The following is a 16277-nucleotide window of genomic DNA, read 5'->3' as shown; positions in this document are numbered from 1 at the left end:
GATTGCAATAGCAATTAAACTTGCTTTGTAAATGAAAAGACGGATGCTATTTTTACCAATAGACCGTATTAGCAATTACAAAACAGGCTTTATACCTGCTTTCTTATGGTACTCGACCTACCTTTTCTTCTGAACTTGAGGAAAAAAACGAATGATCCAACTCAACAAAACTCAAACGAAAAACGATGAAAAAAATATCAGCACAGAGGAAAGAGAGAAAAGTCAATTTAAATCAAAAACGAATCTTGAAAACTTGGAAAAAACGTCACTAGCAATGTCAATGAAAGACCAATCAAGGTGATAATCAGCTGGAGATTACACGCTTGTATCTCTATCAAGGACGGAATCAAGGAGGTTACATTTTGAAACGCAAATAGACTAAGACTTTTGGGTAAATGTAGCACCAAACGATGTAAAAAGAACCGTGTGTTTATGCTATTGTTTTGATTGAATTCCATCTTCATCTTTGGGAATGATAGAATCTTTCGTCGGATGAAGTTGAAAAGCATTCTCCTCAACAAAGTATTTGAGGGCCTGCATATTTCAATAAAGCTATAGCTTATTTTATTACGTGTATGTACTATTACTCGGTTGATTTACATAATCGAATTGTTTGTGTTGTCATCAATGACCATGTGCATTTGCCAACTTGAATGACATTTTTCCCTAATGCTGTTTGATTTTTGGCCTCGAATCGAAGCATCTTGTCACAAACAAAGATACTATATTGTGTCTTTGTACCAAGGAAACACTCTTAAGACCACCCTGATAAGCAAGGACAAGCTCTTTCATGGACTTCAGAAGCAGTGGTACATCATGAAATGCCCACACTCTAAAGAGATTTATTTTTGCTCCATCGATCATGGGCATTATTCGAGCTTAAATCTTGTTATTTACCTCACAGAAGAGCATGATTTCCTGATTTGTGTGCTAGAAATCATGCTATTTTGTAACAGCTCATGCCATGATAAGCGATGGGCTATATTGCAAATGCTACTTACATTGATTTCATCTCCTTAAATCTTAACTTTTTGTTTGTGTCTTGTGTGCATGATGACGGCTGTTCTTCTCATCTTACATCTTTAAATTTTTCTTCGTATCATGGATTTACCAAGTTTGCATTTCCAACAATGTGAGCATGCCTATTCTACACCTACTTAGCTGATGATCTTGAGAACGGAGAATGCATCTTCATGTCCGTCGTAATGTTGATATCCTTTCATTCCAGCTTTTTTAGACTGTTACACTCTATCTACTACCCTCGTGTAATTTGACTAATAAAGCTGTATGAGATGAACACAGCAGCAGGTACCAGCATCCAAGTACCCAGGCCATTGTACCACATGGTACGTATTACATATTGGAAAGGGGACTGTTTCATTCTTGAATCGTTCCTCGGCGGAGCCCGCTATAGACAATGTAGATAACGGCATGTGACGAGAATTTGTGCCTATCGCTGAATGAATTTGAGTCGTGTAAGTAGATTTTAATGGTATAAATGAGGGTGTCTCGTGGCAAGAAGCTCTTGTTCTGCAGGCACTGCATGTATAAAAGCAGTATAGCATTCTAGAAGCTCCAAGTTTGCCTAAATATTGGCGAAATCGCTGGGTTAGTAGAGCACTTCATGAGCTACTCCCGATCAATTCAGACATGATCCGTGTGTTCAACTCCGATGTCCGGTATCGATTTGCCAAACTTTATTTAAAAATTCGTTATCGGCCCGATACTGAATTGATGCTGGAGAGACGTCGGAAATCGGAGATCAAATATATGCGTTCGTATACTGAACTCCAACACTATGAAAAAAATATCGTTGTGGCCAATCAGAGGCATCATATTAAACTTAAAGCATTATCGAGCACCGGGCATGACTCAAAAAATGTTACAAGTATGCTTATGAGTTCCTGAGTGAATAAGAAGAACGACAAAACTGAAGTCAAATCAACGAGGATGCTCACATTCGATTTAACCCTCAAACGGCATTAAAACCAATTATTGGTGATGAAGACAGGCACAACGGAATCTGCCAACAACAACTGTCAATGGCGGGATTGCAGCCATCCGCATTTCCAATTGTTGTGCCAGAAGGGCTACAACTGTCTATAAAGATTAAGGTATTCTTGATGGGTAGATATGCCTGTGTTGTGCAACAACATGGACAAGCTATGATAGTTGAAGTGCATCTCAGCTATCTAAATACTGAGGTTCACCAGATGTGATAAGCGTTGTACAAGATAAATTGCTACTTTGGCATTCAGAACTTAGTATAAATAGAATAACGCTTGTCTTTATCAATAAATCTTTAGTTTTTATGTCTGATCTTATTCAAAAAAGTCTTTTCTTGTTTTTATAATATCGAACATTTTTTATAAGCTACAAATAATAATCCTTTTATTCTTTGTGCTTAACACCAATGAATGTTTTGATGTGATTTTTAAAAGCATCCTCATCACATACTGAAATAGCTTTTCAGCTAGTGGCAATAGCCTCTTCTAAACGAATCAATGAAATTAAACGCATAATACTGCTTACATGCCATGGTAAAATGCTGTAAACTATGAGTGATGATCAGGAAGTTGCGTTCAAATGTAAAACGAGACGATGCATCACACTGACGAGAAACATTTGCATCACACTATTCGAAAAACGACTTTTATTTCAAAAGAGCAAGACCTTGATTTCAAGCTCGCTTCCAAAAGTGTTGTCAGTGCAGTAAAAAGGGGTTAAAAAAGCAGGTAGGATACTGTTAAAATCCTTCTTTATTTGAAATTAGGATAATGTGCAATAAAATGTATATTATATATCTCTATTTATATTATTTGGTTTATATCTCTTATCTGGCAGCAGTTTAGTAGCTGCCAGTGATTCCATTACTTTATATATTTTTGTTGGGTCATTTAGTTGTTGATCTGATGGATCAAGAACGGTACTTCAATATATGGTTTTTGAATCATGCGTGAAGAATAGCTCTTTATTGTTGAGCCTGTATCCTTTTTAGGTATATTTATGTTACAACACATTACAATACCCTTGACATTTACTTTAGTATCTGTCATCTCTTATTTTAGAGCATTTAACCCTTGCTATCACCATGCTAATACTATTACAGTATTATGCATGCTTACCTACTGATGGTAGCATGGTTTGATTGAGATGACATTTATTTTGGGCTTTGTTTATGATGGGAATCTAGTCTAGTTCACTTCAATCAGTTAAATGTCCTCCTAAATAATTCATGTATAATCTACTAACAACAATTGTGCATGCCGTGAATAATTCACAATAATTCAAGTTTGTGAATTATTTGGTGAATTATGTGTAATTTACTGTATAATTTACAAACTAGCCGATCTATCTCGCTACGCTCGATGACGGCGTCGCCCTGCGGGCTCTCACCGAAGACATTTTGATACGTATATCAAATAGATTTTATACAACCAATTATTAGTTAGTAAAAGAAAGGTTATATCAGAGCCTGGAGGAGGAGGAGAGGAGGCATCTCCCTCAGCATCCTTTTTTGCTTACACTGATATCAAACGAAGCCTATTATTGAGACAATGTGAAAGAAGTTTCAAGTTTTATGCAGCATTTGTACACCACCATCGCCATTTTCTGATGATAGAATTGGCATATCATTCGCTGCTGCTGATGCTCTTAATATGATGGCGATATAAAGCTGGTCATGAGTAAATACAGGACTTGTGTAAGATCTACAGGACTATTTTGATATATTGTCATTGCAAAAAACATTTTCATGAGGTAAAGCTCCCCCCAAAAAAAGTACTTGTGCTAAGCAATTGTCCTTTCAATTCCATGATCCCCATTTAATCAGTATTGCAAGTATCATTGCCATCAACAGAAAGGCATTTGGGCCAGCCAGCAGCAGCGCCGCCGCTAAAATTAATTCAAATTCAGCTTGTTTTTTCTGATCAAGATTGGACAGATTTTGTCTTTTTTTCGACTTCTGTAATCTATTTGCAATATTCGACTATATAAACTGTGATGATCATCCTACGCTTCCTAATACATTCTTGAAGTACTTTTCAAGGCGCTTCCAATGGTGCTAACTGTAATAAGTATTTATACTGAAATTATTGAGTAATTTAATAAAATTTGAAATGAGGTTTTTAGCGAAAATAGCCATATTTTGCATATGAAAACCTCATAAAAGTGGTTCCAGAAGTTGCTCTGGGTCGAGAGAAACATTTTGATTTAATATAAACCATAGTAAAAGTCTTCATTTTCAAAGTGAAAAATGCGATCGTTTGATTTTCGATGAATTTTTTTTATTTGTATGGAGGAAGGCAGGCTACCACTCGTATTTATTATGTTATTAACCACGCTACCAAAAGACTATTCTACCTAAAACGACTAGTATATAAGTGTGTGCACAAGAGGGACAAGAAGGGCATGATTACTAATTTGAATTGTTACTGGGGCAAAGAGTGTGTTCTCATGAGAAGAGCCCAGGAGATATTTGACTAAGGATAGTACTGTCAGCACTTGATCAGATGGTTATCGCGAGAGAACAAAGATACTCGACCGAAGCCGCAAGCAAGAGAGAGAGCAATCAGAACCACACCAACAACAAAGCAAACGTTCACGTCAGTGAAACTCATCATCCACAGTTGAGAGCAGAAGAGACTCGGTATATGTGATAAATTACATACCCTGGCTCCTCCTGACGTTATTCTTCTATGTTGAAAAAAAACCTTGGTAAGGGAAAAACATAGCGACTATGTACTCTGTCAACTATCGAGATGGGAGAGACCATAATGTGCACTACTACCGCACAAAACTAGGGAATCACCCCGTTTGACCAAAAATTTCGTAGAAAAGGGGAAAGAAAGGTGTGTTTTTTCGATGAAAACCATGAGGTACCCCTCATGCTTTTTAGTCGATTATTGACCATGTTTTATTTTGGCCCAAAAAGTTGAGCAAAGGCGTCAGGAAGTTACTACTACTCAAGTATGATTGCTTGGTGTCATTCCGATGGCTCATGAAGGTCTACATGTCAAGATATGAAGGCTTGAAAGCTGTCAATACTGACTGCGTTTTATACATTTACTTGTTAAAAGGCGCATTTTTGTTACGATAGCAAGGCGTAATTTAGAGACATTGTATGCATTAGACTAAATTGACAGCACGCTGCTACATCCAAAGATTTAGCTGGAAATATTAGACTGAGTGGCACTGTTGTTGTATCGCCGGATAATAGCAGCGCAATGATGCAGCTTATTAACTACGTGATGGCGATTGTAAGGCGCATTGGACATTTTGCATGCAATAAATAGTCTCTTGCATCTAGTATATATATATATATATATTGTATGTAGCAACTGCTTGGTAAATTGGAATAAAATCTGAATCAAAGATTGTACTGTTTGCTTGCCAGGCTAAAGCATTCAACTCAGGCACTCAGTCGCACTAAAAGCCAGCTCATCAAGAGAGCATCATCCCTGTCTCGTTTGGTCTTGAATTGTTGTTTTGAGTTGATTGGCTCATAATGGGTTAAAAGACTAACTTAAGAGCAGATAGCATAAGGTAAGTGCTACCTTGATTGCTAATTATTGTCGTATAGTAGCTCTTATTCGCATTGAAAGAGGTGTTTGCAAGCAATGGGCATTGACATTATTATTCTGATTCAGGAACCAAATCTCCGGTCCGGAAGAAAATGTATACACTTTGACAGCTGATCTGTTACATTTATGCAATTCAAGCATCCAAATGTGTAGATCCTCCTCTTTAAATTAGATTTATGTATGTACCACAACATATCACTCATGCTCATCTATCAAGCAATGATGATAGATATATGCTTGGATGGATGCATGATACTTCCATCGCTGTTAAATACTAAATGTTTTGTTTGATTAGCAAATGGCTGATTCTGCTTCGGCCGATAGTAAGAACCAAAATCCCCGACAAATTTTGGATATGCAATGCTAAATGCTTTGATTATAATAGAACGTGGTAACTTTGGACGTGGACGTGGTGGACGTGGTGGTAGACGTGGTGGTAGAAGAGGTGAAGAAAAGAACGAGTGGGTTCCTGTAACCAAGCTTGGTCGTCTTGTCAAGGCAAACAAGATCAAGTCTATCGAGGAAATTTACTTGTTCTCCTTGCCCATCAAGGAATACCAAATCGTCGATTATTTCCTCCCCAAGCTTACCGATCAAGTAATGAAGATTATGCCTGTTCAAAAGCAAACTACTGCTGGTCAACGTACTCGCTTCAAGGCATTTGTTGTCATTGGTGATGAAAACGGACATGTTGGCTTGGGTGTCAAATGTGCCAAGGAAGTTGCTACTGCTATTCGTGGTGGTATCATCTTAGCCAAGTTGGCAATCATCCCTGTTCGTCGTGGCTATTGGGGCTCTAACCTTGGTGAACCTCATACTGTTCCTTGCAAGGTCACTGGTCGTTGTGGCTCTGTCATGGCTCGTTTGGTACCTGCTCCCCGCGGTACTGGCATTGTCGCATCACCCACTGCTAAGCGCGTTCTTCAATTAGCTGGTGTTACTGATTGTTATACTACCTCTCGCGGTTCCACTCGTACGCTTGGTAACTTTGTCAAGGCCACCTTTGCCGCTATCGGTAACACTTACGGGTTCTTGACTCCTGACCTCTGGGAAGAGTCTGAATTTGTTAAGGGTCCTTATCAAGAATTTTCTGATTTCCTTGCCCAAAAGCAGAGAAAGTAATATGATTTACATCAATAAACTTTATTACACTCACCAAATTACCGCCCTTTTTAATTTAATTTAGTTATTGTATTAACAATATTTGGTAGCAATGTAGTGAATACAGATTCAGCCTTACAACAAGTATATAGGGTGAGGTGGGTTTGAGGGGTTTATTAGAAATCAAGAAACTGGAATGAATTTAAATAGTAGAGGAAGAAGCAGGAAGAGAGCTACATAGGAGGATTGCATGGATTAAGTGAGAAGAAAGGGATGCTCGTAAAAGGAGAAACCAAGAGAGCGATATTATTATAATACATTTTTTGGTCATGTTGAATTTGATGAAGTTGAGTGCTGTTGTTGTTGAAGATAGCTTTGAATACGTTTGTCTGTAATCACCTTCTTATTCAATGGATGCTCGACTGCTGTAGGTGGCATGCCCAATATTGGTACCTGATACTGATTGGATATCCTTCCATCTTGAACAAAGTATCCACCATTTGAGCTTCCTGATCCAGAAGATCCATTGTCTTCGTTATAGAATGGTGTCATGCAAAACGAGTTCCCCATCATCATGTCGCTACTGTTTGGGAATTGAAAAGGATGCGGAGACATACTCGTAGGTGTCTTATTTCTTGATTTGCTATTGTAGTATTGCTGTTGTGGGTCCATTTCCGATAAAGGTCTCCCGCTTGATCTTCTGCGCTGTTGTCGTTTGCCATTTCCAAACGTCAGGGCAGAATCATTGCTCTCTTTTCTTGTTGTAGACTGTCTATATTTTTGTGGCGATAATGCATTGTAGTTGTCGTGGTATTCAGGGCCAGGGGATCTACGTTGCTTGCGATGATGGCGTGGTGATTGCTGATAGCTATACTCGTTGGATGTTACACGCGACTTATGACCTCGTGGCGAACTATTCAAATGGTTCGAGCTAACAGGCGGAGGAGGCGTTAAGGACACTTTTTCAACTGGGCTCATGGATGATAGGCTGTGCTGCTGCTGTTGCTGATCTACAGGCGAGTCATAATAGTAGCCTTTGCTATTGTGTTTGCTGTCATAATACTTCTTTTCGTCCTGATGCTCCCAGTAACCATCGTCTTCGAGTCCATTGTTTCCATACATGTCCACATCACGCCATACAGCTAATTCATCTTGGGGTTGATATTGGGGTGAGCTTTGTAACGGCTTTTCACTTGGAATTGGTCTTCTCCTTTTTGGCGGTGTGTAATCTGGTAATTCGGACGATCTCTTCTTCCAAAATGCGAATTCAAATGGCTCCTCTTGTTCGTACAAATCATCTTTCTTTGTGAAGAATGCCGAGGCAAAAAACCAGAATCCAAATGCAATAAAGAGGAGTGCAAGGGCGACAGCAAAGATAACCACCTCAGTCCCGACTGCATGTCTAGCGCAGTAGATGGCATTGTTGCGATCTTTGCAAGTCTTTAGAATTGATTTGAAATACTGATCATAGGTCCATCCAAAGACGTAGGCGATGAGAATGGCACACAGAGATAGCAGTGCTACTACAACTTTTCTGTACATGTACTTTCCTCGTCGATTTGCCCAGAGTCCAATAAAAAACGCAGCGCCTCCAATAACAGTGGCTAGCATAAGTGGGATTACTCTGCTTAAAGAAGTTGATCCTGTCAGGGGTGGTGTCGCATTATGTTCAGTTGCGACCTGAAGTATTGTTGAAACATCTAATTATAAACGTATGAGTAACTTTTCCAAACAATGATATCATGATTACATGGTATGAACTTTACCAGGTTGATATCTCAAATTTGTAGGTGTGCAAGAGCAATTCAAGGCATAGAAATAACATGTTTTCCACAATCCAAATGACACTGAATCAGGCGTCGTCAAATTGCTCGTGATGTTTCGGTACAGATATACCTGATGGAAAGACATGCTACTCTTGAACGAGCAATCAGTGATGGATTCATTGGTCTCTAGCCAACTGCCAAATCCAATGGCCAAGAGAATGAGCAGCAACAAGCCAATTCGAAGTGCTGGCAAGAGAACTCTTTCTACAAATGGGCCATAAGGAGATTGCTTCCTTACGGACATGATTCAATGATGTGATAAAATGCAAAAAAAAGAGAGGGAAACAAGTAGAAAAAAGGATGATATGGTGATTACACAATGAGGTATTATATTGTCTTTTTTAAATTCAAGTGGTACAAAGGGAAGAAAGTGTAGCAAGAGCAAAGAGAAGAATTATCATTGAAATATATATATATATATAAAAAAGCAAGGAAGCCAACCTTATTATCCAACCCTTTTCAGAATTGCAAAAACAATGATATTTTGCTCCTTTTTTTTTCCACTGTAAATATGTTGAATTGAAAAAAGGGGATGTGAGGAGAGGGGTCCATTGCTGCATTCACGTTAATGTCTCTGGATTGGTTCGTAATACAGTAAGTGTAACCGTTTTATTGTTGGAGCACTGAATGAAGATCACTCGTATATCTGTGTGGAGATACAATTGGGCTATGACCATCCTATGTGGATCATCTGCAAAATCCGGGTCGTGCTCAACGTCTGCATCCACATGCATCCTGATCAACGTTATCGTGGGCATAAGGGGCTGAAGCAGTAACAAGATCGATTCGCTATGTAGAGTGATCCATCTTAATTCTATCAGATCGGTGGTTGAGAGGGCAAATCAGAATAAGAAATTATCGCTGGTGGGTACGAGCAAACTGGCAGGTTGCATGAAACTTGGAATGTGGTTGATTTCATTTGATACATGATAAAAAAAAAAACCTGAGACATGCGGCAAGTAATCAGCGAGGCCATCTCTTCATCTCGATAAAAGCAACAAATTCTCGACACAGGTTGTTTCGTAAGCATCAGGGTAGAATTCTATGCATTCATTATGATTTGAATCAAATGTTTCTCGAGCCAATTTGTTTGAAGCGCTGGATTTACCAAGGGCTCTGATAAGGAAGTGTACGGTATGCAATGATCCGTAAACTTCCCTCTGCTGCTGTGCTTGACTTGCCACTAAAAGAAATCTTTGACCTGTATATCATTGGGCTTCATTGCTGGTATCACTGTGTGTTACGAGCCAAGAGGTCTAAAAACGTTGATTTCTCTCCTTAAAATAGGATATATAAAGTTTTATTAAGCGGATAGGGTATATGTACAGAATATTAAGATGTAAAGAGTATTCATAATGGTGGCAAAAGTTGTTTAAATTCTTCAAAATCAATGAAACCATCTCTATTGATATCCGCAGTGGACATCATTTCTTTCAGTTCTCTTGGTGTTAAATGTGTATCGAAGCGAATCATGACTTGTTCAAGCTCCTTTTGGCTGATGCGGCCATCATGGTCTTGATCAAAGAATTGAAAGCAGGCCATCAGTTCTTCGTCTGTTGTGCCCTTTTCAGAGAATGCTTGCTGCTGGCTGTGATTGTAGTTGATTTGTGGTTGTTGAGAGCAGGTATTGTGTGGCATATAATGGAACATGGCCAGAACAAACTCGTTAAAGTCGATTTTGTTATCATGATTTATATCAGCAGACTGGATAATATGAGCAAGCTGTTGGTCTTGAGCCTCGCTACCAGATTTCACAATACCAAGTTCAAGCAAGATATGGGAGAATTGCTCAGCGCTAATGTAGCCATTTTTCTTGATATCATAGAGATGGAAGGCCTCTTGCAATGTGTCGAGTTCTTCATCAGTGAGACCAAGCTGACGATAGTAGTTGTCTTGATTCATTTTGTGTGATGATGTTATAACATGTATATGTTTGTTCGAAGGAAAAAAAAAAAAAAAAAAAAAAAAAAAGTAAACGAAACCAGAAATCAAGAGCCTTTTTATATTAATTTTTTGAACCCACGTGGAATTCACCCCATTCTTATATACTTGCAAGCAAAGAACCACTCAAGACGACGATCAATTGAAATGGATAATCTTCAGCGGAGTCATCGAGATTTGATAGCAGATTTCCATAGCAATATTCTACATAGAACACTTCCATCTAGTACCTGCGCGAACGCATCTTTTGCCCCACTCTCAAAAGCACAAGCTCATCCAATGATATGATTGAGTTTTATTATTTGTGGCTGCAAAAGAATCTTCTTAATGAAGAGCTATGCTGATGATGCGGACATGCTGACCTCTTTTTCATCACCATAGGTTGTTGAACACCCATCATAATACAGAATTCGTTGAAATTCACCACACCGTCCTTGTCCAGATCCACTTCGTCAATCAATTCGTTTGCTTCTTGTAGCGTCAACTTGTCACCCAATTTCTCCATCATGGCTTGTAATTCAGACACATTTATAAATCCATCGCCATCTTTATCAAACGCATCAAAGGCTTCTTTTAGTTCCAATTGTTTACTTGTAAGTCGATGTGGGTCTGATAGTGTCGGTCTCATCAATTTGGCAAATTCTTCGAAATCCAATCCATCGCCTCCAGCAGTCCCTTCTTTTTCATTTGGATGATAGTCTTTCAACTAAATGGAAGGAATAGAAGACCAAATTAACGGCTAAGCATTTATACCGTATAAAGAAATCTTCCTGTTCTCTCTTACCATGGACGATTTTATTCCAGCTGATTGTAACATGTCTTCCAGTTCCGAGTGAGAGATTTTTCCATCGTTGTCCTTGTCGAAGCTTGTGAATAGATCTGATAAATCCGTCTTTTTCTTACTGCTTAGAAAGTGGCTACCGAGACTTAGTCGGTTCGAGGTCATTTTTTTGCAAGTGTGAAAGAGAAAGAAAGGAGGGATGTCCCCCTAAACTCTTTTGTTTATTTTTAAACGCACACACACACACACACATTCATAAATATCTGTGAAACGGAATCATAGGATACATGCGCCTCTCCTCACTATGCACTCAGCGCCACAATACGATCATCCTGCACTTTTACTATTCGAGCACAATTGCGTAGCATCAAGTGCATTTAGGCGTTGTTGGTTACATTTTGGCTTAGCCGGATGCTCGTCAATTAAACATTGAACATGCTAAATCGGAATCATAACATCTGAATATACGCGTAATAGGATGCGCAATGATGCCATCTAGACTTTACTGAAGAGACAGGCACACACACTCAGTGCCCAATTATGTACAAATAGCATGTTCTGTGTCTGGATGTATCATATGCCTGGTAAACCACAGTATCAAAGCATGCTCGCAAATCTTTGCATCATTTGATTATTCATTGACACTTGAATTTTGCATTTGAATGAGTAGTCTGTGTCCATACAATCCATTTATCTGATATCAGAATGCGTGAAAAAGCAATGTATAGCCAAACAGTAATTGTACACTTAAAAAAATTCGCAATCCCCCTCCTTTAGCTTCAAAAACAACAGCTGCTTCCATGATAAGAGAGGCATTGACTTTTCAGCAGCAAAAACCAATTCGAATCCCGCTTGTCTTTTGTTCAAGATTGGCCAAACTTTTGATCAGTTTCGACTTGTTTGAGATATTTCGTAATATTCGACTATGTAAATTGCAATGATCTTCCCCTACTTCCTAATATCGTTTTGGTGTACTGATCAATGCGCATCTAATGACTCTAATCAAAAGACGTCTTTCTATTAAAGCTATTGAGTAATCTTGAAAAATATGAAATGAGGTTTTTGGCCAAAATGTCGAGAATTTACATATCAAGGTATTACAAAAGTGGTTTCAGGGGTTGCTTTGGATCTATAGAAACATTTTGATTCAATATGTACCATAGTAAAAGTCTTTATTTTTGGGGTCAAAAACGCGATCGTTTGATTTTCGATGAAAATCATAAGGTATCACTCATGGTTTTCAGTCGATTTTCGACCATCTCAAAAAAAGTTGAGCAAAGGTGCCTGAAAGACAGTGCTAGACAAAAGAAAAAGTGTGATGCTATTCTGGCGGTCTGAAACAGCTTCTATCGTGAGAAATCGCGTCCAATTTCGGCTGCATTTCTCATACTTTTGAGTTGTAAGTGGCAATGCTGCTAGGCTGTCTTCCTTTGTATGAGTTGCTTTCATTTATACAGATGAGGCGCATCACAGGGAAGTCAGATCCAAAGCACAAATCATTTAGAACAGAACTTCAGGTATAGTAAAGACGTAAACGTTGAGAGTTCAGCACATGCTATTCGCATCAATATACGATTACTGCAAGACAACAGCTGGCTTTGGCATGGCAACGAAGAACCCTGAAATCCAACATGAATGGATAGGTTCACTACAATTTACAGACACAGAACGCGCGCACAAAGTTAAAACGTGGACGCGATTCAACATTTTCCTTTTTTCTTTTCTTTCACCCTTTTCCATCCAGCTAAACAAATCACAGACAAGCAAAGGACAAAATGGATCTTGCCTTCAAGACAAGCAAGGAAGACAATGGAGATGAGACACCCTTGTTTGTCAATCCCAACTACCTGGCAACAGTGCCCAGTGATATGGAAACCGATGATGATGACGATGATGATGATTTGGGATCAAGCTCCTTTGCAGACAATCAATACTCCAACATGAATATTCCCTCGCATCTAAAGAACATTTTGACACTGGACAGAAGTAGCAGAATGGAGGTCAATTTGGACGATGATTCAGATTCGGATGCGGAATCCTCATCGTATACGCAAAGAGCAGCTGCAGAATTAGGCATCGACTTGGACAAACTGAATGCAGAGATTGACAGGAACAAGTTTGCTAACTTCCCATTGCGACCACCCACTGAAGAGAGTGATCATGAAGAAAAGAACGACAAGACATCAAAACAGGCGAAAAAACCCAGAGAAAAGAAAAAGAGGCGAGACAAGGGCAAGAAAAAGGCGACCGTTGACGACGACACTTTTGAAGCAGATCAAGCAGCAAAAAGCAAAAACCTCGACAATCTGTTCAAGAAGTTTGCTCAAGACTCTGAAATCAGTGAAGACGAGCAAACACAAAAGAGATCCAAACAGAAATCCAGTGGCAGAAAGACTCGAAAGAAGGTTTCGCACGAGATTAAGCTAGATGAAAATGGCGAGCAAATGATGCGTACAACAGACATCTTGGATGCAAGTTCAAGTGAGAGCAGTGAAGATGAAGGAAAGCTATCCAAAAAGCAACAGATGGAAATGTATCGTGAAGCTGAGCGTCAACGAAGAACAGCCAAAATTATACTGAAGCCCGTGTACAACTACAAGTCCTTTGATGAGTTGGCAAAGCGTAGAGAGGAGCGAGAACAACAAGTGCAGCACCAAGAGAAAGTCATCACTCACAATGCACCATCTGAGCCGTTCACGCCTCCTCGTCCTACTGCAACATCTCGCCCTGTCTTCAATATAGAGCTGGACGGTATTGACGATGACAGTGATAGTGATATTGAGATCACAGGTGATCCCAAAAAGATTGCAAAAGCAACACAAGCAGCCATGCTCTCACCGGAGCGTCCTAGAGCTCCTGTGGCCATCTCGCCTGTCAGACATGCATCCACAGCTCTTCGCAACCACAATAGACACATGTTGTATCGCATTACAAACGAGGGCTATGATTATCGTGTCAAGATGGAACAAGCAGCCAAGGCGCGTGGCCAATATGCTTCAGCTACCGAGAGAGCAAGACGTCTGATTGAAAAGGAAAAGAACGCCATGATGATCAATAGTCAGATTGAAAGACATTTTGAAAAGAAAAAGTCGCTCAGTACCAACAATGACGATGATGATGCAGAAGATGGAGATTACGAAGAACAGGAGGAAGAGGAGACTCACAATAATGATATCTTGGATGAGCTGTCAGGCTCAGAAGAAGAAGAATTCTTGGTGGAAGAAGCCGTGGATACACCAAATCGCCTTCAAAAGAGAAAGATGGCGTCGGATGAAGGTCCACACGACGACAATGATGAAGACGACGCTGACGATGACGATGAGGAACAAGATATGGCAACGATGGCTTTCAAGCGATGGAAGGGTAAAAAGGTCAAGAAGTCTACTCTCTTTGACGACGACGATGAAGACGAAGAAGAGCAAGTGTCGAAAAAGAAAAAGCTGGCTGCAAAACCTGTACCTGTACCTGCACACTCTATCTCCAACTTTTTCAAAGCAAAGGTAGGGGTGTACACACTGGGGCTAGTAATGAGTGATTCACATTGTGATTAGGAAAACGAAGCCGCCGAGCAAGCTGCCGCAAGAGATGAGAACAAGACTCTTAGTCGACTTGTCAGACGTGAAGACAGAGAGCCTAGCGTGGAACCACCTACAACTGAAGATGACACGATAGAGGAAGATGCCATGGACGTTGACAAACCCACGCCAGCACCTATTTTCGTCAAGAAGCCTACTATAGCTACCGCAGTGCTCAAAGGACCTCGCGAGAAATTGGAATACCTTGAAGAAGAAGCGGAGGAAGAGGAAGATGAGTTCTTTGGCGCTGGTGGCTCTGATGGAGAGACAGGCGAGAACTTGGATGAATTCGAAAAGGATGACTTACTGGTGGAAGATAGCAATGAACATATCGACGAGGCAGCTTTGAGAGAGGCATTCAAGTAATGTGTCTGTATATGAACAAAGAGTCCATTGTGATATTGACACTTTATTTTAGCCTGCAAGATAAAGAAACGGATAGCAACATGATCCAACGATTGATTACGGATATTACAAGCGGTAACCTGCGTAAACAAAAGGCAGCGCTGGAATCTGGTCTCATGTTGGATGACATTGATTTATACGACGAGGAGGATAACGATCTTGTGGCTATCCGTAGAGCAGCAGCTGCCCGAAGACGTAGATTACTCAAAAAGAAGGGTGGTGACATTTTAGAGAATTTGAGTAAGTAAGCAGCATGAGCGTCCATGCATACCTGTTACTCATGCTTGTATGGCACGCAGTGAGCGACCCCAAAACTGCTGCATTTGCAAAAGCAGCACAAGCTGTATCGGATGAAATGGCCATTGCAGTCTTTAGTGAGAGCGAAGGCGAAGAAGAGGCAGAAGCAGAGACAACAAAGGAAGATGATTATGAAAAGAGCACGCCTTCTGTATACACGAAGCGAGTTATCGTTGAGGATGACGAGGAGGAAGAGGACAGTGAGGAGCAGGATCAAGAGATGAAGGACGTGTCTGATGACGAGAACCTTCTGATTGTCGCAAGTATACTAGATGGTGTCTATCTTTTTAGCTGGATATTAACCTATTTTGAGCAGGATGAATTTGATACCATAACTTCTCCATTGAGAGGATTGCCAGTAGCAGCAGCAACAGCAAGTGGTCTTGCAAGCAGCATTCACATCACTAGTGCAGATGATGATGATGTTGACTTTCAGATTGAAAACATGCAATCACCCGTCAGTGTACGCAAAGCAAAACCATTGTACGGCTCACCTAGCACATTAGAGCGATTCAAGCGACTGATTGCAGAGACAAACAATGCACTCAACGGCATATCATCCGATACCGGTGGTCCTCGTGTCGGCTTTGGATCGATGCAACCCAAGCAACAGCAAGGAGAATCAGACGGAAAGCCCAAGCTCACGGGCAGTCTTGGTGAAATATTCTCAAAATCCAATGCAAAGGAATCGAAATTGAAAAAGCTAAAGTCGCAATCATCTAGTTTGTTCAAGTATGCAGAGTAATATATTTATTTGAATAAAGATGAT

At 40.0% G+C, this 16277-nt stretch overlaps 5 protein-coding genes across 5 annotated transcripts; 2 read left to right on the top strand and 3 right to left on the bottom strand.

Annotated features, from left to right (window-relative positions):
- Nucleotides 1-5880: 5880 nt before the first annotated feature.
- ATC70_002678 (uncharacterized protein) lies at nucleotides 5881-6704 on the top strand (the record flags this gene model as incomplete). Its single annotated transcript, XM_064822048.1, has 2 exons — nucleotides 5881-5905; nucleotides 5968-6704. The coding sequence occupies 2 exons, from the start codon at nucleotides 5881-5883 to the stop codon at nucleotides 6702-6704; spliced, it is 762 nt and encodes a 253-aa protein (XP_064681734.1).
- A 306-nt stretch (nucleotides 6705-7010) lies between these two features.
- Nucleotides 7011-8753, bottom strand: GAL80 (transcription regulator gal80; the record flags this gene model as incomplete). The annotated part of the gene is made up of 2 exons (XM_064822047.1): nucleotides 7011-8383; nucleotides 8450-8753. 2 exons carry the CDS (start codon nucleotides 8751-8753, stop codon nucleotides 7011-7013), a joined length of 1677 nt encoding a protein of 558 aa, XP_064681733.1.
- A 1106-nt stretch (nucleotides 8754-9859) lies between these two features.
- Nucleotides 9860-10411, bottom strand: ATC70_002676 (uncharacterized protein; the record flags this gene model as incomplete). The annotated part of the gene is made up of 1 exon (XM_064822046.1): nucleotides 9860-10411. The coding sequence occupies one exon, from the start codon at nucleotides 10409-10411 to the stop codon at nucleotides 9860-9862; it is 552 nt and encodes a 183-aa protein (XP_064681732.1).
- A 337-nt stretch (nucleotides 10412-10748) lies between these two features.
- Nucleotides 10749-11396, bottom strand: UTP20 (U3 snoRNP protein; the record flags this gene model as incomplete). Its single annotated transcript, XM_064822045.1, has 2 exons — nucleotides 10749-11156; nucleotides 11235-11396. 2 exons carry the CDS (start codon nucleotides 11394-11396, stop codon nucleotides 10749-10751), a joined length of 570 nt encoding a protein of 189 aa, XP_064681731.1.
- Nucleotides 11397-13006: 1610 nt separating this feature from the next.
- On the top strand, nucleotides 13007-16253 carry ATC70_002674 (uncharacterized protein; the record flags this gene model as incomplete). Its single annotated transcript, XM_064822044.1, has 4 exons — nucleotides 13007-14731; nucleotides 14783-15168; nucleotides 15225-15451; nucleotides 15511-16253. 4 exons carry the CDS (start codon nucleotides 13007-13009, stop codon nucleotides 16251-16253), a joined length of 3081 nt encoding a protein of 1026 aa, XP_064681730.1.
- Nucleotides 16254-16277: the final 24 nt, after the last annotated feature.

The sequence above is a fragment of the Mucor velutinosus genome, assembly GCF_035048745.1.
Source record: "Mucor velutinosus strain NIH1002 chromosome Unknown tig00000093, whole genome shotgun sequence".
Classification (NCBI taxonomy): Eukaryota; Fungi; Mucoromycota; class Mucoromycetes; order Mucorales; family Mucoraceae; genus Mucor; species Mucor velutinosus.
The sequence above is the reverse complement of the archived record's forward strand: the minus strand, read 5'-3'. Positions and strand labels throughout refer to the sequence as shown.